At 40.8% G+C, this 26,987-nt stretch overlaps 1 protein-coding gene across 1 annotated transcript in view; it reads left to right on the forward strand.

The window, feature by feature from the left end:
* arhgap25 (Rho GTPase activating protein 25) overlaps positions 1-26,987 on the forward strand; it is a 53,890-nt gene that overhangs the window by 22,953 nt on the left and 3,950 nt on the right. The window contains exons 5-9 of the mRNA XM_061730435.1: positions 20,024-20,228; positions 20,886-21,018; positions 22,880-22,953; positions 23,057-23,178; positions 24,295-24,449. Of these exons, the coding sequence (XP_061586419.1) occupies positions 20,024-20,228; positions 20,886-21,018; positions 22,880-22,953; positions 23,057-23,178; positions 24,295-24,449 (689 nt within the window). The remainder of the gene's footprint in view (positions 1-20,023; positions 20,229-20,885; positions 21,019-22,879; positions 22,954-23,056; positions 23,179-24,294; positions 24,450-26,987) is intronic.

Below are 26,987 nucleotides of genomic sequence, written 5' to 3' on the forward strand. Positions count from 1 at the left end.
TTATGAAGTCCCATATGTCTATGACATTTATTGACAAAGACATAGCTTTTTACGTTATTAGTTCATTTTTTAAATTTTTAGAGTGACCAAGTTTTTCAAAAACAATATGTTACAGTGTATGATTTTTTAGTCCTGTTGTAAGCTATCTGAAACTGTCATTTGATTTTCCTTACACAAAATCTTTGATTTTTAATTAATATTTTTCCAGAAATACAGAGTGACATAAAAATGCCAATTCCTTTCAAGAAATAACCACGATACGCGACACAGTCAACAAGGAACCTACTGCCAATCAAATGTGTCAATTTCATTAAGATTGGATAAACCAAACAGCAACTAAAGCACATAATTTGATGAAAAATGTATACCTGACCAAAAGGTGGCGCTATGGAGTTCATCCAAGATTGTCATATCCACTTGTTCAGAATGCAAGCCCGATTAAATGTATTGAATTTGGGTTCATTCTGACCAATTATGTTTAAGTTACAACAACTTTTATGTTCATGGCGAGACCCCGAAATTTGACAACCTCTGACAGCGACGCCCTTTGACACAAACTTACAGTTTTCTCTGTCACTCATCGTCAATGCCTTACCTATTATCTCACCAACTTTGAGATCAAGAAACTGATCTCGTTTGGAGCACAGATGCAAACTAGAAGACATGACAATTCCTGGTGCCAACAGGTGGCGCTACAACCGATCCTGAATATTCCACCATAGATGGGTTCAGGCTCAACCTACAATCATGCACATACGTTTTCGACCACATCAAATCATGTATTGCTGAATTACAGCCAATTGATGTTTGATGGCGAAGCTTAAAAATGACCTCAAACTTCGGCGGATCACTACGGTCAAGCCCTCTGGCAGAAACTTAAAAGCTTCGCAATTTAGCGTCGGCCATGTGTCTAGATTGTACAAACCAAGTTGTGAGCCAATCTGATAAAATCTCTAGGAGGAGTTCGTTAAAGTACGAGGCCTAGAAATGATCAGAATTCATGAAAAATGACATTTTCTGTTCAAAATGACGGACTTCCTGTGTAACTTAGAGCATGGGTCCAAGAGACTTTTTTGTAACTCTTTGTCTAATATAATACACACATAAAGGTCATTGCTGTAAGTCAAACCATATTGTGGGGCTCGTCAAAAAACATAAAATAGGTGGCGCTATAGAGCCCATTCTTGTGGACCCATGCCTGTCGCCCATAAAATACGTAATTTTACGCGACTCTGGAAGCGTGTGCAAAATTTGGTGAGTTTTCCAGCATTTTAAGGCCTCCAAAAAGGCAATTTATTTACGGCGAGAATAATAATAATAATAATTAAAGCTGCAAGCAGCAATGAACGGGCCCTCGCACTCACGTCAACCGCCCCCCATAAGCATATCAGAAATGACACCACCCACGATTTCCTATGTCAAACCCTTCAAAAGTTATAGCAGAAAAAAGGGACGACCAGTCAGAAGAAGGGGCGGGGCTAATTCAGGGCAAAGAAGATCAAGGACTCATTACAGAGTCCCATGACACCACCCACGACTCTCTATGTCAAAACATTCAAAAGTTATAGCAGAAAATAGGGACAACCAATCAGAAAAAGGGACTGGGCTAATTGTCACCAATTATGGTCAAGGACTCAATGCCGAGTCCCATGACACCACCCACGACTCTCTATGTCAAACCTTTCAAAAGTTATGGCAGAAAAAAGTATTCTAGGGGGCGCTGTTGAGCCGTGAGGACACGCCCATTAATGAAAACCATGAAAAAAAAAATCAGATCACTCAAATGAACGACCATCATACAGTACAGCTGTATCTCATGGTCCAGAATGTATGATATTATATTAAATCTATTATACCATATTATATTGCATGTTGTTATTTCATATTAGCGTACCCAGTAATATAGCATATTGTATTATTGCATTGTATGTTGCTTCATTTCATATATTTTTGACTGTATTATATTGTAAAATTATATATCATAGCGATTGCATTATTATATAATTTCAATTTATAACACTAATATACAATTCCTCACACACACACTCCTTCCAAATGTTTCTTTTTTTTCTCCATTATGACAATTCTATGCTGTGATCCGTTATGTTTTTTGTTTTTAAGCTTGTTATGTCTGTTATTCAAATATATTAATACATTCATTAATATGCTATACTGTATTTTGTATTGTGTATATTGTGTGTGTGTGTGTGTGTGTGTGTGTGTGTGTGTGTGTGTGTGTGTGTGTGTGTGTGTGTGTGTGTGTGTGTGTGTGTGTGTGTGTGTGTGTGTGTGTGTGTGTGTATGTATATATATATATATATATATATATATATATATATGTGTGTGTGTGTGTGTGTGTGTGTGTGTGTATACCTGAAGTGTGACTACCTGCAGAACGTATTTTAGCATGAAAGCTTGCATATTTAACGTACATCAAGCATCCTGTATCATAGCTACATGTCTGCCGTTTGTAACAAAGCAAACCGCGTGAAAATCGGTTGAAAATCAAGTGAGTTATAGTTATTTTACTTATGCAGACACCTCCTTCCACAATAGAAGTGAACGCTCTAGAGTTAAAGCGATACCGATCCAAGATGGCGGCCACGCCCGACGTTCTCAGGCAGTCAATGCGGCGCCTCGACCAAGATGGCGGCCGCGCTGAACATCAGCCCCTTCCCCCGCGGGAGCTGCGCGCGCAAACTCCACTCAAATTCAAAACTTATGGCAGAAAATCGGGACAACCAATCAGAAGAAGGGGAAAGAGAAAAGTAATGTGCGTCGTCACAGGACAGAGACGAACATTTTGATGTAAAAAAAACAGAAAAATTGCTGACAAAAATTTTGGCATATCAAGCCAGGCTTGAACTCTCGACCTCTGGCAGCAAAGACCGCAATAATCTGGCTGAGCTAAGTCTCAGCTATTCCTCTTATTTGACCTACTGGCTTAGGACAGACCAACATAGCGATAAAATGTCTGGAACTTTTTTTTCCTAATTTTTTAAATATTTGTAAGTTATAAATATTAGTAAAACCCTACTATTTAAATTATTACTTTTTCTGTAACCATTCTGCCAAGGTTGTAACCGGGCTGAGCCGGGAATATTTCTGAAGTCACCACATTACAGGGAGCTGATTGGTCGGGGGGCGGGGCCGTCATCACCCTACTCGCCACTGATTGGTCGGGGGGCGGGGCCGTCATCACCCTACTCGCCACTGATTGGTCGGGGGGCGGGGCCGCCATCACCCTACTCGCCACTGATTGGTCAGGGGGCGGGGCCGGCAGAGGTTTGAATCAGGAAGCGGGAGTCAGCGCGAGAGCGACTGGCGGCTCGCGGCAATTTTATTATAAAAAAAGGACAACCAATCAGAAGAAGGGGCGGGGCTAATTCAGGCCAATGAAGTTCAAGGACTCCATAAAGAATCTGATGACACCACCCACGACTCTCTATGTCAAACCATTCAAAAGTTATAGCAGAAAATCGGGACAACCAATCAGAAGAAGGGGCGGGGCTAATTAAGGCCAACGAAGCTTAAGGACTCATTACAGAGTCCCATGACACCACCCACGACTCTCTATGTGAAACCATTCAAAAGTTATGGCAGAGAAAAGTATTCTAGGGGGCGCTGTTGAGCCGTTAGGCCACGCCCATTAATGCAAACCATGAAATATCACATTTATCGCCAGGCCTGGCTTGCATGCCAAATTTGGTGCCTTTTGGGGAACTATCAAATATGGACCAATCAGATGAAGGGTGGGTGCGCTTTTTCGCGTCTAGCATCGCCACGGTAACACTTTCGAAAGAGAAAAGTAATGCGTGTAGTCGCAGGATGGAGACGCACATTTTGATGTATAACACATCTGGGTTCACGATACGGTTCGGGCTGAATTAACTCTCGAAGGAATGGCATATATTGCTCCAAAATTACGCAATTAATTCAGAATGTTCAAAATGGCCGACTTCCTGTTCGGTTTCGGCCATGGCGCCAAGAGACTTTTCTTTAAGTTGTGCCATGATACAGGTGTGTAGCGATTTTCGTGCATGTACGTCAAACCGTATTGTGGGGCTTGAGGCACAAAGTTTTCAAGGGGGCGCTGTTGAGCCATTTTTCCACGCCCATTAATGCAAACCATTAAATACCAAATTTTTCACCATGCCTGGCTTGGGTGCAAAATTTGGTGCCTTTTGGGGAACTATCAAATATGGACCAATCAGATGAAGGGGGGGTGCGCTTGTTGGCGTCTAGCGTCGCCACGGTAACACTTTGGAAAGAGAAAAGTAATGCGTGTAGTCGCAGGATGGAGACGCACATTTTGATGTATAACACATCTGGGTTCACGATACGGTTCGAGCTGAATTAACTCTCGAAGGAATGGCATATATTGCTCCAAAATTACGCAATTAATTCAGAATGTTCATAATGGCCGACTTCCTGTTCGGTTTCGGCCATGGCGCCAAGAGACTTTTCTTTTAGTTGCGACATGATACAGGAGTGTGCCAACTTTCGTTCATGTACGTCAAACCGTATTATGGGGCTTGAGGCGCAAAGTTTTTTCTGTCTGAACCAACCAGATGAAGGGTGGGCGCGCTTTTTGGCGTCTAGCGTCGCCACGGTAACGCTTTTGAAAGAGAAAAGTAATGCGGGTGGTCGCAGGAGGGAGACGCACATTTTGATGTATAACACACCTGGGTGCACGTTACGGTTCGGGCTGAATTAACTTTCGAAGGAATGGCATAAATTTCGCCAAAATGACGCGACTAATTCAAAATGGCCGACTTCCTGTTCGGTTTCGGGCATGACGCCAAGAGACTTTTCTTTAAGTTGTCCCATGATACAGGTGTGTACCGACTTTCGTGCATGTACGTCAAACCGTATCGTGGGGCTTGAGGCACAAAGTTTTCAAGGGGGCGCTGTTGAGCCATTTTGCCACGCCCATTAATGCAAACCATTAAATATCAAATTTTTCGCCAGGCCTGGCTTGCATGCAAAATTTGGTGACTTTTTGGGCATGTTAAGGGGGGCAAAAAGGCCTTCACTTTGTCAGGAAAATAATAATAATAATAATAATTAAAGCTGCAAGCAGCGATGAACGGGCCCTCGCACTCACGGCCGCCGCCCCCCATAAGCATATCAGAAATGACACCACCCACGACTTCCTATGTCAAACCATTCAAAAGTTATAGCAGAAAAAAGGGACAACCAATCACAAGAAGGGGCGGGGCTAATTCAGGCCAATGAAGGTCAAGGACTCCATACAGAGTCTGATGACACCACCCACGACTCTCCATGTCAAACCATTCAAAAGTTATAGCAGGAAATAGGGACAACCAATCAAAAGAAGGGGCGGGGCTAATTTTCACCAATTATGGTCAAGGACTCAATACCGAGTCCCATGACACCACCCATGACTCTTTATGTCAAACCATTCAAAAGTTATGGCAGAGAAAAGTTTTCCGGGGGGTGCTGTTGAGCCATTTTGCCACGCCCATTAATGCAAACCATGAAATATCAAATTTATCACCAGGCCTGGCTTGCATGCAAAATTTGGTGACTTTTGGAGAACTATCAAATATGGACCAATCAGATTAAGGGGGCACGCTTTTTGGCGTCTAGCATCGCCACGGTAACACTTTTGAAAGAGAAAAGTAATGCGCGTAGGCGCAAGATGGAGACGCACATTTTGAGGTATAAGTCACCTGGATGCACGTTACGGTTCGGGCCGTATTAATTGCCGAAGGAATGGCATTAATTGCGCCAAAATTACACAATTAATTCAAAATGGCCGACTTCCTGTTCAATTTCGGCCATGGCGCCAAGAGACTTTTCTTTAAGTTGCGACATGATACAGGTGTGTACCGATTTTCGTTCATGTACGTCAAACCGTATTATGGGGCTTGAGGCTCAAAGTTTTTTCCCTCTGAACCAATCAGATGAAGGGTGGGCGCACTTTTTGGTGTCTAGCGTTGCCGCGGTAACGCTTTTAAATGAGAAAAGTAATGTGCGTCGTTGCAGGACAGGGACGCACATATTGATGTAGAAAAAAAAAAATTGCTGACAAAAAAGTCTGGATACTGCGGGAATCGAACTCTGATCTCTGACTCCAAAGACGGGAACGCTCTGGCTGAGCTAAGACTCAGCTTCTCATTTCTATTTGACCTACTGACTTAGGAGAGACCAACATATCGATATTTAGTAATGTAAGTCTGGAGCTGTTTTTTCTAATTTTTTTAAATATTTGTAAGTTATAAATATTAGTAAAACCCTACTATTTTAATTATTACTTTTTCTGTAACCATTCTGCCAAGGTTGTAACCGGGCTGAGCTGGGAATATTTCTGACGTCACCACATTACAGGGAGCTGATTGGTCGGGGGGCGGGGCCGTCATCACCCTACTCGCCACTGATTGGTCGGGGGGCGGGGCCGTCATCACCCTACTCGCCACCGATTGGTCGGGGGGCGGGGCCGTCATCACCATCCGCGCCACTGATTGGTCGGGAGGCGGGGCCGTCATCACCCTACTCGCCACCGATTGGTCGGGGGGCGGGGCCGGCAGACGTTTGAATCAGGAAGCGGGAGTCAGCGCGAGAGCGACTGGCGGCTCGTGGCGATTTTATTATAAAAAAGGGACAACCAATCAGAAGAAGGGGCGGGGCTAATTCAGGCCAAAGAAGCTCAAGGACTCATTGCAGAGTCCCTTGACACCACCTACGACTTCCTATGTCAAACCATTCAAAGTTTATAGCAGAAAAAAGGGACAACCAATCAGAAGAAGGGGCGGGGCTAATTCAGGCCAATGAAGGTCAAGGACTCCATACAGAATCTGATGACACCACCCACGACTCTCTATGTCAAACCATTCAAAAGTTATGGCAGAGAAAAGTATTCAAGGTGGCGCTGTTGAGCCGTTAGGCCACGCCCATTAATGCAAACCATGAAATATAAAATTTATCACCAGGCCTGGCTTGCATGCAAAATTTGGTGACTTTTGGAGAACTATCAAATATGGACCAATCACATGAAGGGGGGGCGCGCCTTTTGGCGTCTAGCGTCGCCACGGTAACACTTTTGAAAGAGAAAAGTAATGCGTGGTGTCGCAGGATGTAGACGCACATTTTGATGTATAACACACCTGGGTGCACGATACGGTTCGGGCTGAATTAACTCTCGAAGGAATGGCATAAATTTCGCCAAAATTACACAATTTATTCAAAATGGCCGACATCCTGTTCGGTTTTGGCCATGGCTCCAAGAGACTTTTCTTTAAGTTGTGCCATGATACAGGTGTGTAGCGATTTTCGTGCATGTACGTCAAACCGTATTGTGGGGCTTGAGGCACAAAGTTTTCCGGGGGGCGCTGTTGAGCCATTTTGTCACGCCCATTAATGCAAACCATGAAATATCAAATTTATCACCAGGCCTGGCTTGCATGCCAAATTTGGTGCCTTTTGGGGAACTATCAAATATGGACCAATCAGATGAAGGGGGGGTGCGCTTGTTGGTGTCTAGCGTCGCCACGGTAACACTTTCGAAAGAGAAAAGTAATGCGTGTAGTCGCAGGATGGAGACGCACATTTTGATGTATAACACATCTGGGTTCACGATACGGTTCGGGCTGAATTAACTCTTGAAGAATGGCATATATTGCTCCAAAATTACGCAATTAATTCAGAATGTTCAAAATGGCCGACTTCCTGTTCGGTTTCGGCCATGGCGCCAAGAGACTTTTCTTTAAGTTGCTACATGATACAGGTGTGTACCGATTTTCGTTCATGTACGTCAAAGCGTATTATGGGGCTTGAGGCGCAAAGTTTTTTCTGTCTGAACCAATCAGATGAAGGGGAGGTGGGCTTGTTGGCGTCTAGCGTCGCCACGGTAACACTTTTGAAAGAGAAAAGTAATGCGTGTAGTCGCAGGATGGAGACGCACATTTTGATGTATAATACACCTGGGTGCACGTTACGGTTCGGGCTGAATTAACTGCCGAAGGAATGGCATAAATTTCGCCAAAATGACACGATTAATTCAAAATGGCCGACTTCCTGTTTGGTTTCGGGCATGACGGCAAGAGACTTTTCTTTAAGTTGTCCCATGATACAGGTGTGTACCGATTTTCGTGCATGTACGTCAAACCGTATCGTGGGGCTTGAGGCACAAAGTTTTCAAGGGGGCGCTGTTGAGCCATTTTGCCACGCCCATTAATGCAAACCATGAAATATCAAATTTTTCGCCAGGCCTGACTTGGGTGCAAAATTTGGTGACTTTTTGGGCATGTTAAGGGGGGCAAAAAGGCCATCACTTTGTCAGAAGAAAAAAAATAATAATAATAATAATAATAATTAAAGCTGCAAGCAGCAATGAACGGGCCCTCGCACTCACGTCAACCGCCCCCCATAAGCATATCAGAAATGACACCACCCACGACTTCCTATGTCAAACCCTTCAAAAGTTATAGCAGAAAAAAGGGACGACCAGTCAGAAGAAGGGGCGGGGCTAATTCAGGGCAAAGAAGATCAAGGACTCATTACAGAGTCCCATGACACCACCCACGACTCTCTATGTCAAAACATTCAAAAGTTATAGCAGAAAATAGGGACAACCAATCAGAAAAAGGGACTGGGCTAATTGTCACCAATTATGGTCAAGGACTCAATGCCGAGTCCCATGACACCACCCACGACTCTCTATGTCAAACCTTTCAAAAGTTATGGCAGAAAAAAGTATTCTAGGGGGCGCTGTTGAGCCGTGAGGACACGCCCATTAATGCAAACCATGAAAAAAAAAATCAGATCACTCAAATGAACGACGATCATACAGTACAGCTGTATCTCATGGTCCAGAATGTATGATATTATATTAATCTATTATACCATATTATATTACATGTTGTTATTTCATATTAGCGTACCCAGTAATATAGCATATTGTATTATTGCATTGTATGTTGCTTCATTTCATATATTTTTGACTGTATTATATTGTAAAATGATATATCATAGCGATTGCATTATTATATAATTTCAATTTATAACACTAATATACAATTCCTCACACACACACTCCTTCCAAATGTTTCTTTTTTTTCTCCATTATGACAATTGTATGCTGTCATCCGTTATGTTTTTTGTTTTTAAGCTTGTTATGTCTGTTATTCAAATATATTAATACATTCATTAATATGCTATACTGTATTTTGTATTGTGTATATTGTGTGTGTGTGTGTGTGTGTGTGTATATATATATATATATATATATATATATATATATATATATATATATATATATATATATATATATATATATAGTGTGTGTGTGTGTGTGTGTGTGTGTGTGTATACTGAAGTGTGACTACCTGCAGAACGTATTTTAGCATGAAAGCTTGCATATTTAACGTACATCAAGCATCCTGTATCATAGCTACATGTCTGCCGTTTGTAACAAAGCAAACCGCGTGAAAATCGGTTGAAAATCAAGTGAGTTATAGTTATTTTACTTATGCAGACACCTCCTTCCACAATAGAAGTGAACGCTCTAGAGTTAAAGCGATACCGATCCAAGATGGCGGCCACGCCCGACGTTCTCAGGCAGTCAATGCGGCGCCTCGACCAAGATGGCGGCCGCGCTGAACATCAGCCCCTCCCCCCGCGGGAGCTGCGCGCGCAAACTCCACTCAAATTCAAAAGTTATGGCAGAAAATCGGGACAACCAATCAGAAGAAGGGGAAAGAGAAAAGTAATGTGCGTCGTCACAGGACAGAGACGAACATTTTGATGTAAAAAAAACACAAAAATTGCTGACAAAAATTTTGGCATATCAAGCCAGGCTTGAACTCTCGACCTCTGGCAGCAAAGACCGCAATAATCTGGCTGAGCTAAGTCTCAGCTATTCCTTTTATTTGACCTACTGGGTTAGGACAGACCAACATAGCGATAAAATGTCTGGAACTTTTTTTTCCTAATTTTTTAAATATTTGTAAGTTATAAATATTAGTAAAACCCTACTATTTAAATTATTACTTTTTTTGTAACCATTCTGCCAAGGTTGTAACCGGGCTGAGCCGGGAATATTTCTGAAGTCACCACATTACAGGGAGCTGATTGGTCGGGGGGCGGGGCCGTCATCACCCTACTCGCCACTGATTGGTCGGGGGGCGGGGCCGTCATCACCCTACTCGCCACTGATTGGTCGGGGGGCGGGGCCGCCATCACCCTACTCGCCACTGATTGGTCAGGGGGCGGGGCCGGCAGACGTTTGAATCAGGAAGCGGGAGTCAGCGCGAGAGCGACTGGCGGCTCGCGGCAATTTTATTATAAAAAAAGGACAACCAATCAGAAGAAGGGGCGGGGCTAATTCAGGCCAATGAAGTTCAAGGACTCCATAAAGAATCTGATGACACCACCCACGACTCTCTATGTCAAACCATTCAAAAGTTATAGCAGAAAATCGGGACAACCAATCAGAAGAAGGGGCGGGGCTAATTAAGGCCAACTAAGCTTAAGGACTCATTACAGAATCCCATGACACCACCCACGACTTCCTATGTCAAACCATTCAAAAGTTATGGCAGATAAAAGTATTCTAGGGGGGGCTGTTGAGCCGTTAGGCCACGCCCATTAATGCAAACCAAGAAATATCAAATTTATCGCCAAGTCTGTCTTGCATGCAAAATTTGGTGACTTTTGGAGAACTATCAAATATGGACCAATCACATGAAGGGGGGGGCGCGCCTTTTGGCGTCTAGCGTCGCCACGGTAACACTTTTGAAAGAGAAAAGTAATGCGTGGTGTCGCAGGATGTAGATGCACATTTTGATGTATAACACACCTGGGTGCACGTTACGGTTCGGGCTGAATTAACTGCCGAAGGAATGGCATAAATTTCGCCAAAATTACACAATTTATTCAAAATGGCCGACATCCTGTTCGGTTTCGGCCATGGCTCCAAGAGACTTTTCTTTAAGTTGTGCCATGATACAGGTGTGTAGCGATTCTCGTGCATGTACGTCAAACCGTATTGTGGGGCTTGAGGCACAAAGTTTTCCGGGGGGCGCTGTTGAGCCATTTTGCCACGCCCATTAATGCAAACCATGAAATATCAAATTTATCTCCAGGCCTGGCTTGCGTGCCAAATTTGGTGCCTTTTGGGGAACTATCAAATATGGACCAATCAGATGAAGGGGGGGTGCGCTTGTTGGTGTCTAGCGTCGCCACGGTAACACTTTTCAAAGAGAAAAGTAATGCGTGTAGTCGCAGGATGGAGACGCACATTTTGATGTATAACACATCTGGGTTCACGATACGGTTCGGGCTGAATTAACTCTCGAAGGAATGGCATATATTGCTCCAAAATTACGCAATTAATTCAGAATGTTCAAAATGGCCGACTTCCTGTTCGGTTTCGGCCATGGCGCCAAGAGACTTTTCTTTTAGTTGCGACATAATACAGGAGTGTACCGATTTTCATTCATGTACGTCAAACCGTATTATGGGGCTTGAGGCACAAAGTTTTTTCTGTCGAACCAATCAGATGAAGGGTGGGCGCGCTTTTTGGCGTCTAGCGTCGCCACGGTAACGCTTTTGAAAGAGAAAAGTAATGCGTGTTGTCGCAGGATGGAGACGCACATTTTGATGTATAACACACTTGGGGGCACGTTACGGTTCGGGCTGAATTAACTTTCGAAGGAATGGCATAAATTTCGCCAAAATGACACGACTAATTCAAAATGGCCGACTTCCTGTTCGGTTTCGGGCATGACGCCAAGAGACTTTTCTTTCAGTTGCGCCATGATACAGGTGTGTACCGATTTTCGTGCATGTACGTCAAACCGTATCGTGGGGCTTGAGGCACAAAGTTTTCAAGGGGGCGCTGTTGAGCCATTTTGCCACGCCCATTAATGCAAACCATTAAATATCAAATTTTTCGCCAGGCCTGACTAGGGTGCAAAATTTGGTGACTTTTTGGGCACGTTTAGGGGGGCAAAAAGGCCCTCCTTTCGTCAGAAAAATAATAATAATAATAATAATAATAATAACGCGAAGAATTCCTACAGATACAATAGGGCCTTCGCACTGAAGGTGCTCGGGCCCTAATAAAAATTCCTGCAAATACAATAGGGCCTTCGCACTGCAAGTGCTCGGGCCCTAATAATAATAATAATAATTAAAGCTGCAAGCAGCAATGAACGGGCCCTCGCACTCACGTCAACCGCCCCCCATAAGCATATCAGAAATGACACCACCCACGACTTCCTATGTCAAACCCTTCAAAAGTTATAGCAGAAAAAAGGGACGACCAGTCAGAAGAAGGGGCGGGGCTAATTCAGGGCAAAGAAGATCAAGGACTCATTACAGAGTCCCATGACACCACCCACGACTCTCTATGTCAAAACATTCAAAAGTTATAGCAGAAAATAGGGACAACCAATCAGAAAAAGGGACTGGGATAATTGTCACCAATTATGGTCAAGGACTCAATGCCGAGTCCCATGACACCACCCACGACTCTCTATGTCAAACCTTTCAAAAAGTTATGGCAGAAAAAAGTATTCTAGGGGGCGCTGTTGAGCCGTGAGGACACGCCCATTAATGCAAACCATGAAAAAAAAAATCTGATCATTGAAATGAACGACGATCATACAGTACAGCTGTATCTCATGGTCCAGAATGTATGATATTATATTAATCTATTATACCATATTATATTACATGTTGTTATTTCATATTAGCGTACCCAGTAATATAGCATATTGTATTATTGCATTGTATGTTGCTTCATTTCATATATTTTTGACTGTATTATATTGTAAAATTATATATCATAGCGATTGCATTATTATATAATTTCAATTTATAACACTAATATACAATTCCTCACACACACACTCCTTCCAAATGTTTCTTTTTTTTCTCCATTATGACAATTGTATGCTGTCATCCGTTATGTTTTTTGTTTTTAAGCTTGTTATGTCTGTTATTCAAATATATTAATACATTCATTAATATGCTATACTGTATTTTGTATATTGTATGTGTGTGTGTGTGTGTGTGTGTGTGTGTGTGTGTGTGTGTGTGTGTGTGTGTGTGTGTGTGTGTGTGTATATATATATATATATATATATATATGTGTGTGTGTGTGTGTGTGTGTGTGTATACCTGAAGTGTGACTACCTGCAGAACGTATTTTAGCATGAAAGCTTGCATATTTAACGTTCATCAAGCATCCTGTATCATAGCTACATGTCTGCCGTTTGTAACAAAGCGAACCGCGTGAAAATCGGTTGAAAATCAAGTGAGTTATAGTTATTTTACTTATGCAGACACCTCCTTCCACAATAGAAGTGAACGCTCTAGAGTTAAAGCGATACCGATCCAAGATGGCGGCCACGCCCGACGTTCTCAGGCAGTCAATGCGGCGCCTCGACCAAGATGGCGGCCGCGCTGAACATCAGCCCCTCCCCCCGCGGGAGCTGCGCGCGCAAACTCCACTCAAATTCAAAAGTTATGGCAGAAAATCGGGACAACCAATCAGAAGAAGGGGAAAGAGAAAAGAAATGTGCGTCGTCACAGGACAGAGACGAACATTTTGATGTAAAAAAAACACAAAAATTGCTGACAAAAATTTTGGCATATCAAGTCAGGCTTGAACTCACGACCTCTGGCAGCAAAGACCGCAATAATCTGGCTGAGCTAAGCCTCAGCTATTCCTTTTATTTGACCTACTGGCTTAGGACAGACCAACATAGCGATAAAATGTCTGGAACTTTTTTTTTCCTAATTTTTTAAATATTTGTAAGTTATAAATATTAGTAAAACCCTACTATTTAAATTATTACTTTTTCTGTAACCATTCTGCCAAGGTTGTAACCGGGCTGAGCCGGGAATATTTCTGAGGTCACCACATTACAACAGCTGATTGGTCGGGGGGCGGGGCCGTCATCACCCTACTCGCCACTGATTGGTCGGGGGGCGGCGCCGTCATCACCCTACTCGCCACTGATTGGTCGGGGGCGGGGCCGCCATCACCCTACTCGCCACTGATTGGTCAGGGGGCGGGGCCGGAAGACGTTTGAATCAGGAAGCGGGAGTCAGCGCGAGAGCGACTGGCGGCTCGCGGCAATTTTATTATAAAAAAAGGACAACCAATCAGAAGAAGGGGCGGGGCTAATTCAGGCTAATGAAGGTCAAGGACTCCATAAAGAATCTGATGACACCACCCACGACTCTCTATGTCAAACCATTCAAAAGTTATAGCAGAAAATCGGGACAACCAATCAGAAGAAGGGGCGGGGCTAATTAAGGCCAACGAAGCTTAAGGACTCATTACAGAGTCCCATGACACCACCCACGACTCTCTATGTGAAACCATTCAAAAGTTATGGCAGAGAAAAGTATTCTAGGGGGCGCTGTTGAGCCGTTAGGCCACGCCCATTAATGGAAACCATGAAATATCACATTTATCGCCAGGCCTGGCTTGCATGCAAATTTTGGTGACTTTTGGAGAACTATCAAATATGGACCAATCAGATGAAGGGTGGGTGCGCTTTTTCGCGTCTAGCGTCGCCACGGTAACACTTTTGAAAGAGAAAAGTAATGCGTGGTGTCGCACGATGGAGACGCACATTTTGGTGTATAACACACCTGGGTGCACGTTACGGTTCGGGCTGAATTAACTGCCGAAGGAATGGCATAAATTGCGCCAAAATTACACAATTAATTCAAAATGGCTGACTTCCTGTTCGGTTTCGGCCATGGCTCCAAGAGACTTTTCTTTAAGTTGCGACATGATACAGGTGTGTATCGATTTTCGTGCATGTAAGTCAAACCGTATTGTGGGGCTTGAGGCACAAAGTTTTCCGGGGGGCGCTGTTGAGCCATTTTGCCACGCCCATTAATGCAAACCATGAAATATCAAATTTATCGCCAGGCCTGGCTTGCATGCCAAATTTGGTGCCTTTTGGGGAACTATCAAATATGGACCAATCAGATGAAGGGGGGGTGTGCTTGTTGGCGTCTAGCGTCACTACGGTAACACTTTCGAAAGAGAAAAGTAATGCGTGTAGTCGCAGGATGGAGACGCACATTTTGATGTATAACACATCTGGGTTCACGATACGGTTCGGGCTGAATTAACTCTCGAAGGAATGGCATATATTGCTCCAAAATTACGCAATTAATTCAGAATGTTCAAAATGGCCGACTTCCTGTTCGGTTTCGGCCATGGCGCCAAGAGACTTTTCTTTTAGTTGCGACATGATACAGGTGTGTACTGATTTTCGTTCATGTACGTCAAACCGTATTATGGGGCTTGAGGCACAAAGTTTTTTCTGTTGAACCAATCAGATGAAGGGTGGGCGCGCTTTTTGGCGTCTAGCGCCGCCACGGTAACGCTTTTGAAAGAGAAAAGTAATGCGTGTTGTCGCAGGATGGAGACGCACATTTTGATGTATAACACACTTGGGGGCACGTTACGGTTCGGGCTGAATTAACTTTCGAAGGAATGGCATAAATTTCGCCAAAATGACACGACTAATTCAAAATGGCCGACATCCTGTTCGGTTTCGGGCATGGCTCCAAGAGACTTTTGTTTAAGTTGTCCCATGATACAGGTGTGTACTGATTTTCGTGCATGTACGTCAAATCGTATCGTGGGGCTTGAGGCACAAAGTTTTCTGGGGGGCGCTGTTGAGCCATTTTGCCACGCCCATTAATGCAAACCTTTAAATATCAAATTTTTCGCCAGGCCTGACTAGGGTGCAAAATTTGGTGACTTTTTGGGCATGTTAAGGGGGGCAAAAAGGCCTTCACTTTGTCAGGAAAATAATAATAATAATAATAATAATAAAAATTCCTGCAAATACAATAGGGCCTTCGCACTGAAGGTGCTCGGGCCCTAATAAAAATTCCTGCAAATACAATAGGGCCTTCGCACTGCAAGTGCTCGGGCCCTAATAATAAACATCACAGATACAATAGGGTCCTCGCACTTTCAGTGCTCGGGCCCTAAAAATGTCATACATTCTGGATTCATTACAAATCAACTGAAATATTGCAAGCCTTTTATTATTTTAATATTGCTGATCATGGCTTACAGCTTAAGGAAAACTCAAATATCCTATCTCAAAAAATGAGTAAATTAATCTTATAATCTGGGAATCTTAATCTTAAACCGTAAACCATAATCAGCAATATTAAAATAATAAAAGGCTTGCAATATTTCAGTTGATTTGTAATGAATCCAGAATGTATGACATTTTTTTTAATTGCATTACAGAAAATAAAGAACTTTATCACAATATTCTAATTTTCTGAGACAGTCCTGTACTTGTCCTAACTGATGTTGGAGGCTGGGAGAGGAGATCTTGTAGATAATGTGTGAGGACGAGTACATTTAGTAAAGTAGCAGCTGTCTCTGTCAAACCTGAACCGTCCGGCTCACGTTTCATGTAAAGGAATAGATGGACCCTTTTTTTACCCCACATTTCCCAATGTTGTGGCTGAATGTCAGCAACATATTCTGGTAGTTATAAATCAGTAATAAAGTCCCTTATCAGCCACGGCCCTAGAGCTGGTGTCAACACTCCTCCACCCCTCTGATCTGAACTGAGGGATTGCCTCATATCGGATCAGTCCTGCAGCTTTTGCACTTCCCTGCAAACACATTTGGACACAAATTACACTTAATAATTCTTAAGCACATCACTGACAGCTTTTGGCCTGATTTTTTCCTTTAAATTATGCAGAGAGGAGATTATACAACAGCCAGGTGGCAGATCACAGGGGGTTAATCACATGGTGCAAGAAATTCATTTGCCACACATCGATTTTCTGTCTTTTATTTGCTTGGTTATTTCATTTGGTTTTACAAGCTGTCTTGTAAGAGCTATTGCTTATATGCACAACATTTTATCATTAACATGTTTGTGTATAATTTCCGGCCTTTTACTGGTTCCACGCTGTAAAGCCTTCAAGACATGATTCAAATGCTGCCAAGCTGTCCGATTTCTTTACATCCTGGATATAATACTTGAGACAAAGTGCTGGTGGAGCAGTATTTTCATGTCTTACTGAACTAGGGTTAACTGAAAACTGACGATGAGAGTTTACAGTTAACGATAAAACAAAATAGCAATGACAGCGTGACATGAGTTTTGACTTCCTGGATTCAGCGAACGCAGCATGACTTGAAGTAAAAGTAGGTTGGAGTGAGTAAGAGGGAATAACATGGTGCCTTGCAAAGCTGAAAGGGTCATTGAGTGAAATATTTTCAAAGTTTTGCATTCCCAAACAAAGTAACAGGGTTTTTGCGTCAATCTTCTAAAGATTTTGAGGTGGTCGTGACTTCCAAAACCCCAAATATGTGCTTTCAAGCACAGTTTATCTAAAAAAAGGTTTCCATTTAAAGTCATACGCAACAATCTAATTAGATTACTGTTTAGAAGTTCAGCATTAAAGCTCATCTCCTCTTCTTTGACTCAACGGGAAAAGGTGACATGGATGAGCGGTGAACTTTGTGCCCGTCAAAACTGGGAACAATTCTTCCTCAACAGTCTCGTTACCTACACTGATCCTGCGCTTTTGTTTGTGTTTTCATGTCAGTTTACACTCGTGAAAACGGAAAGTTGTGTCAAAGAGAAGGTGATCTCCTCACCTTCATGCCACCCCGCAGGAAATTGCTTCATTATCTCATTTTACATAAAAATCCACATTTCACCAAATCAGCAGGAGCTAATGCGTCACTCGGGCTCAGCAGGAGGGACAACCAGGGATTTGAATTGTGGATGTGTCTTTAATAATCCCCTGAAACGTCACCAACGCAGGAGATTTGAATGATGGAGCAAGAATACTGAAGAAGACACATCAGGTCTATTTTCAAAAATGTACACAATCTCCTGTTGAAATGTCTGTGACATGCTCTGGTCAAAATACCACAACATTACAATATTGCATTTCCCTTTTTTAACCATCATTTTCATGCCTTTAAAAAAAAAAACAAAACCAACTGGTTCCAAGGTTTGAAGTGAATCCCTTTTCTACTCCACCTTTCTCTTCTACACCTGATGTAAAAAACGTCCTACAGCTTTGAGCTACCATGCAAACACAGTTACACTTAATAACCCTCAAGTGGTGATTGAGTGAGAAAAACATCCCAAACTACCCTGAAAGCTCACCTTACCTTTTAAAAAAGTGGAAACCGCCATCCTTATTTTTTAATACTTACATTACAGACACAGACGTACACAATTAAGCAACACAACACACAGCTAGTGCGAAATACACAAGTATAAAAATCACATCATAACTCTTTTATCAAACATTGGGTCAAAAAAAAATCTGTCGTTTTAATGTCACTCCATTCCTACCTTAAAGTTGGGTCACTCCATTCTTATGTGTTTAGACGAAGCGTTAACCATTTAGAGACTAAGGTTAATATCTCCTACTTCTATGGGTTGGATAGCAGCTTGTAGTGCCGTCTAGTCAGGCTGCGTTCACAGACCAACGGGGAATCACACTTTCCAGAAGGAAATGGTCTGTCTAGTCCAGTTATAAATCATTGGTGCCGTTAATAACTCTTTGTTCTGAGAAAAACAGCTGATGAGAATTTCCTGTTAGTGGCAAAGCAAAAAAGAAAGAAGAAGAGGGATTTCGATTCCTACTTTCAAGACGCAACATCCTGACTTGATGTTGTCCCCTAAGTGAAAATATCTGGCTACTGTACGTCTCTCGAGCACAGAAAACGCGTCTGTAAAAGACGGATCAGTTATCTGGGCAGATTTAATTATTTAAATTTAATTATATTAATTCTATTAGTTTTTTAAAATTATTTGATATTATAAATATAGGAGAATAATGACAATTTACTAACCAGAGACATTTTTATGTTTGTCTCTTAATTCGTTTTGAAAAACAGATTTTTCAGCCAAGATATGATCATAAAAGACAGATTATGAGGGCAGATATCTATAAAATGTATTTATGAACTACAACCAGAGGTGGGTAGAGCAGCCAAAAGTTGTACTCAAGTAAAAGTACTGTTACTTCAGAATAATATGACTCAAGTAGAAGTAAGTAGTAAGTAGTCATCCAAATAATGACTTGAGTAAAAGTATAAAGTACTTGGTGAAAAAACTACTCAAGTACTGAGTAACTGTTGAGTAACGTCGAATTTATTTTTTTAACACAACCATTCAATCAGACAAAAGTACAAAATAATCATCTTCAGGCAAATTAAATCAATAAAATAATAAAATTAATTAAAATTAATAAAAAATAAAAAATAGCTTAAATTAAAATAATCTTAAAGTAAATTCAAGTACTTTAATGAATAATAAAATAAATAAAATATACCAGAATAAAAAAATAAATTAAGCACAAGTAGCAAAAATTTCAAGCCTTTGTACTTTTCTTTTTTAACCAGGCAGAACTAGAACAAGCCCATGAACTTATAGAAACTCTGTGTGTGTTTGAGTCTGTGTAAATGTGACAAAACATGCAAAAACAAACATTTTTCCCAAAGAATCACCCAGTGATGTCATGAGATTGACGCGCACGCGGATAAAAGGGATAAAAGAAAAGTAACAGCTCAATGTAGCCTAATGTAGCGGAGTAAGAGTAACAGTTTCTCCTTCACAAATCTACTCAAGTAAAAGTAAAAAGTATAGTGATTCAAAACTACTCTTAAAAGTACAACATTTCCCAAAACTTACCCAGGTAAATGTAACGGAGTAAATGTAACTTGTTACTACCCACCTCTGACTACAACACATTATAAGATTAAGCAACACTTCAACATCACAGTGCTTTTGAGATCATGTCAAAACTCCTCTTTTTTTCTAACCATCCTGTCATCCAACAGTTGACTACTAAGTGTTTCTTAACAGTTTTTTTTTTTAATTGATCAAATGTACAATCAGTCTTATATTTTGCAACTTCAGTCTCCAGACATCACTTACAGCTGCTGTAAAGGACATGCAAACATGGAGAACATGAGCAATGATTGTCTTTGTCTCTCTGTCCGTCTGTCTGGCAGTGTTTGGAAAGGATCTGAAAGAGATCGTGGCGTATGAGCAGCGCTTGGGACCTCACATGGTGCCAATCCTGGTGCAGAAATGTGTGGAGTTCATCAAAGAAAACGGCCTGGATGAAGAGGGCATCTTCCGCCTCCCCGGTCAGGAGAACGCCGTCAAACAGTTCAGAGACGCCTTTGACGCAGGGGAGAGGCCCTCCTTCCCCAGGTACACCTCAGTGTGCCACCCGTGTGAGCTGCATGATGTCTGTGCAGCAGAGGGTAACAAAAAAAAAAAAAAACAAGTGATTTAGACCACAACTTTGTCTTGAAATCAGTTTTAAGTTCCTGTTAAAACCTGCATGGAAAATGCACAAGCTTTTGAAGGCTACAGCCATAAAAGGAAAACATCAATGAGCCGTATCAGCTTTTTGCAAGTGAGATGAGAGAGATGCAGCGAGAGGCTGATAGATTTCTGTCTACTCAGAACTGAGGGCGAAACCACATCCTGTTCTGTCAAGCGCTCCAGAGGACGCCTGCATTTCTCAACATCACAGCGCCGCCGAGCACCGCTCCCATTTAATGCAACTGGCTTTTCTCTTCTTATCCTAAATCCCAGCATATTCGTGCATTATTTGATATTCCAACAATTTATTCAAATCACAGAGTTGTGTAAAACTTAAACAAGAAAGAATCATTTTTACAATGTTAACTACTTTATATTGTATTGAATTGATAATAGATCGTAGATTTGTGATTTCTATAGGAAGCAGAGGTCCTTTAAACTGCACACGAGTGACATAAAGAACAGGTTCTGGCGTGGGTCAATGAGTTTCAGTTGCACTTGTAGTGGTTTCTCACTAAATGACGAGCAATGTGTTCACAGTGACACGGACGTCCACACGGTGGCGTCGCTGCTCAAACTGTACCTGCGGGAGCTGCCTGAGCCGGTGGTTCCCTGGACTCAGTACCAGGACTTCCTGGACTGCACCAACATGCTGGACACCAGCAGCTCTGAGGTCTGTCCAACCTCTGCATTACAAACACTGTTTGTGGATTCTGTCTGTGCACGTGGCAGTGAGCTCAGCTGAGGGTGTAATAATCAGAGGTGTCAAAAGTATTCACATCCATTACTCAGGTAGAAGTATAGATAGTAGAGTTTAAAAATACTCCTGTAGAAGTTGAAGTATCAACTCAAGTTTTTTACTCAAGTAAAAGTATAAAAGTACTGGTTTCAAAACTACTTAAAGTATAAAAGTAAAAGTAATGTAAGGGGGAAAAAAGCCATTAAGGACAAAAGCCATTGAAAATGAATGCATCTTAGTATAATGCAAATATATTAAAGAACCATATATGTGTACTATTGAGCATTAACATGTGTTTCAGAGAGCAGGAGATATGATGACTAGTTGCCTATAAGTATTGTAATGGTGCAAAAAGTCAAACTTCAGAGGCATGTTATCATTTATCCTAACCTTTATTGGAATGTACATCCAAGTTTAGTTGCAGGAATCTGAGGGAACGGATGTAAGAACAAAACTGGACAAGAACATTTGTGCCACAACCAAATTCACTCTATCCGGATGGAGCAATTTAACTGGATAGTTTTTTTTTAAAGGCCGAAATGAAATAGAGTACCGAGGCTGTTTTTAAAATGTAAGGAGTAAAAAGTACAGATAATTGCATGAAAATGTAAGGAGTAAAAGTAAAAAGTCGTCTGAAAAATAATGACTTCAGTGAAGTATAGATAACCAAAATTTCTACTTAAGTAAGGTAACAAAGTATTTGTACTTCGTTACTTGACACCTCTGGTAATAATTATAAAAATAATAATCAATTTTATTTATAGAGCGCTTTTAAAAGATCTCAAAGACCCTTCACAGACACAAAGATAAAACATCAAGATCGAGAAAATTAAAAATGTAAAACCACAGGATAAAAAAAGATAAGAGATAAAAGATAAGATAAAGGATAAGAAACAAATCACACATTAAAAACTGTTCTGAAGAGGTGAGTTTTGAGATGCGATTTGAGCTCACGATTAGATGCATAGCTAGATAGATAAACAGATAACTTGGGGATAGTTAGGTTTTAAAAGTTGTTTAATCACAGATCATCTCTTTGGATAAAGTTAAGAAAAAAAGTAATGGTTTAAGATTGTGAGAATTGAATTTAGTTTTATTTTACTATTTCAACAGAGGGTAACAACACTGTAGAAACTTCACAGATCTTTGTTTGGAGACTGACACAAAAGTAGTCATTCTTAAAAATAAAAATAGCCCCCAAAATAGATGCAACTGCACAGATGACAAAGTACATCAATTAAGATGATTTACAATGATGTTTATGGAAGTAACGTGAACCTGCAGCGTCTCAACCTCCCCTTCACTTTTTAATCTAGTTACAATTGAGACTAGATACTAATGTGGCCCAAACTACCTTAAAATGTGCACAATCGCAGTTTCGTGGAGTTTTAACTGCGCAGTAAACTGACATGAATGACACATAAAGTGATATATTTGTAGTTTTGAGCACCAACAAAGCCGCAATCACACCTTCCCATGATGCAATGCAGCTGTGGACTTATTAGATATTTATACTTTATATTTATACATGTTCTTTATTACTCTTTACTAAAGGGAAAAATATAAGTAGACGCATTAACTTTTGCCAGAAATCAGAAATCCAGACAAAATGAGAACAAAATCAGAACCGATATCTGCTCGCTGTGCTAGCTGGTTAATGTGACTTAAAAAAGAAACACGTGGCAAGTGGGGGAGATAGTCAAAGTCGAAACTGTGTTGTTTTAACGCAGAAAATAAATAAATACATAAAAGTGAATGTGCATGTCCTGGTTTTCTCTTTGTCTTGTGTGCTCAGGGCTGGGAGAAGCTGGAGAATCAGATTGCCCGGCTCCCCAAAGTCAACTACAACCTTCTCAGCTATGTTTGCCGGTGAGTACATGCTGAACATTATGGGATTATGGGTAATTGACGTAAGGATGAGGCCAGTTTCTAGGTGGGAGCTTCATCTGCTCATCGTCTCTTTTGTCGTCAGGTTTCTGTTTGAGGTGCAGAACCACTCCAAGGTGAATAAGATGAACGTGGAGAACCTGGCGACTGTGATGGGAATCAACCTGCTGAAACCGCAGATCGAGGACCCCATCACTGTGATGAAGGGTGAGAGCACGTCCTGCTCTCTCTGGCCTGCTGTCAGATAATGTGAAGTTACTAAAGTAGGATTAGAATAAGGCAAGGCAAGTTTATTTGTTTAGCACAATTCAACACAAGGTAAGTGCTTTACATCGACATTAAAAGCGGAAAGACACAATTAAACAGTAAATAACAAATAAAATGTTAAGAAAAGAGGTAAAATAATAAGAAGCACAAGTTGTTGAAAAGTAAGGGCAGTAGAGTACAGCAGGTACACATCTCATTCTTACAATGGCAAGAATTACGTTTCTATACGGTCAAAATGTACAAAGACCGGGTCAAATACAGTATTACAAAAGTAATCTGTGGCAATTCGTGCGGTGAATCAAACCAATTTCACAATTCTATATCACAATGCCTGCTTATTAAAAAGTTTTTAAAAAGTATTTAATTTAAGAGTATGCTTAAATAACAAATAAAATGAAATAAAATGATAAGGAAAAGAGGTAAAATGATAAAAAGCACAAGCTGTTTAAAAAGTAAGGGCAGTAGAGTACAGCAGGTAAGTATTTCATTTAGGAGTACGCTTCAGTAAACTAATGTTTTTAGGCCTGATTTAAAGGAGCTGACAGTTGGAGCAGACCTCAGGTCTACAGGAAGTTTGTTCCACCGGTGAGGAGCAGAATAACTGAACGCTGACTCACCTTGCTTGCCGTGTGGCTTCATTGCGAGAGCTATTCACCTTTTAACAGGGACACGTCCATCCATCTCCACCCATGCTGGCCCTAGAAACGGGATTCTGAATATCTGTTCACAGTAGGGACCACTGTAATCAGAATCAGAATCAGAATCAGAATCAGAATCAGCTTTATTGGCCAGGTTCGAACATTTTCCAACAAGGAATTTGACTCCGGTTATTTCGCTCTTTGGTAGTAAATAAACAATAACAAATAAACAATAAACAAGTGTGGTATTTCTATGTGGTATTTCTATCTACAGTATAAACATTATAAACATTTTAAGGTGCAGCAGTTTGAGGTATTGAGAATTGGACATGACGTATCATGAGGAACATTTAGATTTTTCAAGAACCTTCAAGTCTGATGATAATCCTTTTATGTTTGTGTTTGTTTTTCTTCACAGCGACCCCTCAGATCCAAAAGCTGATGACGGTGATGATCAGACGGCACGAGGCTCTGTTTCCTCTCTCCAAAGACGTGGTTCCCTCTTCTCCTTCAAACAAGGCTGAAAGCCAGAAGAACGCCCCCCGAAGCTTTGTGGGCTGGGAGTCTGCTGAGGTCTGTGCTGTCCAACACACATTATTATTTCTTTTTTTTCTAAAGCTGATACAATTTCCTGAGGTCTTAAGGAAATCTCTGAGTCATGATTAGATCAAAATACCACTGGGATATGGTACCAAAGCTTCCTTTTCAACTGTGTCTGTACAAAGCAGCCCCTTTCCTGGGGTGGAGTGAGCGGCTTCGCTGCTCTCTGATCCCCTCTTCCATCGGGTGGGCCTCTATGGGCAGAAATATGTGCCACTAGAATAATTTATATTTGAATTTGAATTGCTCAACTTGAATAATTGCATTAAAAAACTGAATCTGAATCACATAATTTGAATTTGTATTGTTTAATTTGAATCATTGCATTGAAAAACTGAATCTACATTCAGAATTTTTTCTACAAAACGGCAAGATATAAATCTACACTTTTTACACAGAATGGAGAAAACACAATAGGTTTCAAAATATCTAGCTCCCATTGGTTGTTTATATTGTTGAAAGAAAATAGAGGTTATAGTAGGCAACATGAAAAGGAGTTATTTGTATCTGTACTCGATTGCTCTTCCTCCGGAAGACCCGGATGTCTGGCACAGTAACTCCAGTAAATTGAAATTGAATTGCAAGAACTGAATTTGAATTGTGAGAACTGAATATGAAAGTATAAAGAGACTTGAACTTTCAGTGAGGATCAAATAAAGTTTCAGAACAATTGAATTCAATTTCATAATGTGACATTCAGTTTCAAGTTTATAGAAATTCAGTTCCAAACTAATCAATTCAATTTCAAATTAGGCTATTCAGATTCAGATTTTCAATGCAATGATTCAAATTAAACAATACAAATTCAAATTATGTGATTCAGATTCAGTTTTTTAATGCAATTATTCAAGTTGAGCAATTTAAATTGAAATATAAATTATTCAAATTCAGTTTCTTGTGGCACATATTTCTGCCCATAGGCCTCTCTCAAAACCGGCGTTGCAGCTTCTGCCCCAGCTCCTCTGAGGAGCAACGGCTGCAGCGCAGTGTGAAGCTGAGGGGAGATAAAGATGGAGGAACTGGAGACTCTGATCTGGGTCTGTGATGTCACAGTGTCCCATAAATCTGCACTGCTCCAAAAATGACCTGTTGTCACTTCTGACACACTAATGTTCTCAAACAAAGTGTTATTTGTTGAATTTAGCCTTCTGATATGAGCAATGACATGGCCGATGAAAGACGCACACAAATATAGTTAAGATAAAGGGTAAACTGGATATAGTGCAAACAGATTTATGCCAGTTTATTTTCTTTATCAATCTTATTTCTCATAGATAGAAGAAAAAAAAAACAAGCATCAGTGGATGTCTTTTAATGTTTTATTATTTCTATTCAATGTCCATGTGATTGCACCAGAGGAGGATGAGGGTCGATCAGCCCCGACAGCCGGGCTAGGCAGATTATTCATTACTTTACCATTGGGGAAAACAAGATTATCATGTTTTTTTTGCTGTAAATTAAATTAGAAGCTGGAAGAGACACATTGTTTACACAATACACGTCTAATGCTGAAGCTGGAGGACAGTCAGCTCAAACAGCTCTGCAGACGCGCCACAAATGACAGATCCGTTCACAAGAAGTAATTATTATTAATGTCCACTTAAGGGCCGGGACTGGAGCATAGGTTCTGCACGTGCACGAGGCGTAATACGTCCCCAATAACTGCAGTCGAAAATACGATGCGAATAATGAAAATATACCGGCGTTCACAGTTAAACACCATCCAAATCCAAACCAGTGCCATGATAGAGTGTAGTTTAGTTTTTTTTTTAATTACTTGATTTAACAAAAACAACGACAAACTCAGATGTAAACATAAGTACATCAGATTGAGAGAACAATCACATTATTAAATTGTGATTGCATAAAGGGAAAGGAAGAATATAAATAAAAAAATAAATTTAAAAAATAAATAAAAGAATGAGGAAAAAATAAATAAACGAATGAATGAAAAACAAGTACTTACATTATAAATAAGGAAAGAAAATTGTATTGACAAAAAGGGGGGGGGGGGTGGTAGCGTAGCAACACTTATGAGTATAGTATTTTGTAAGAATGATCAAATTATTCACTAAAAATTCATTTTTTTTATCTAGTGTGGTTTAGTGCCTGTGCCGTCGCTGTTTAGCTCGTATGTTTCCATAAAACATTACAATATATCACATTACAGTACAGACATACATGACATAAAACAAACAGACATCTTGCTCACCCTCCCACACACAACCCCTACCCATATAAGTCTAGTTACAAAGTAGACTAATTGAATAACCGAGACAATGAGATAAATATAACATAACAGAGAGAAAAGAAAAATAAATAAATAAATACAAATAAATAGAAAAAAGGACAAAAAATACATAAATAAATTAAAAAAATTAAAAACATAGGCAATTTGTTTTAAGATGAGAGTGTAATGACAACTTAAAACAATGAAAAGAGGTAATGGAACGCAAAAAGAGGGGAAGATTATTCCAATCTGATGGAGCTTTAAAATAAAATTATCTTTTC

The sequence above is a fragment of the Cololabis saira genome, chromosome 9 (assembly GCF_033807715.1).
Source record: "Cololabis saira isolate AMF1-May2022 chromosome 9, fColSai1.1, whole genome shotgun sequence".
NCBI lineage: Eukaryota > Metazoa > Chordata > Actinopteri > Beloniformes > Belonidae > Cololabis > Cololabis saira.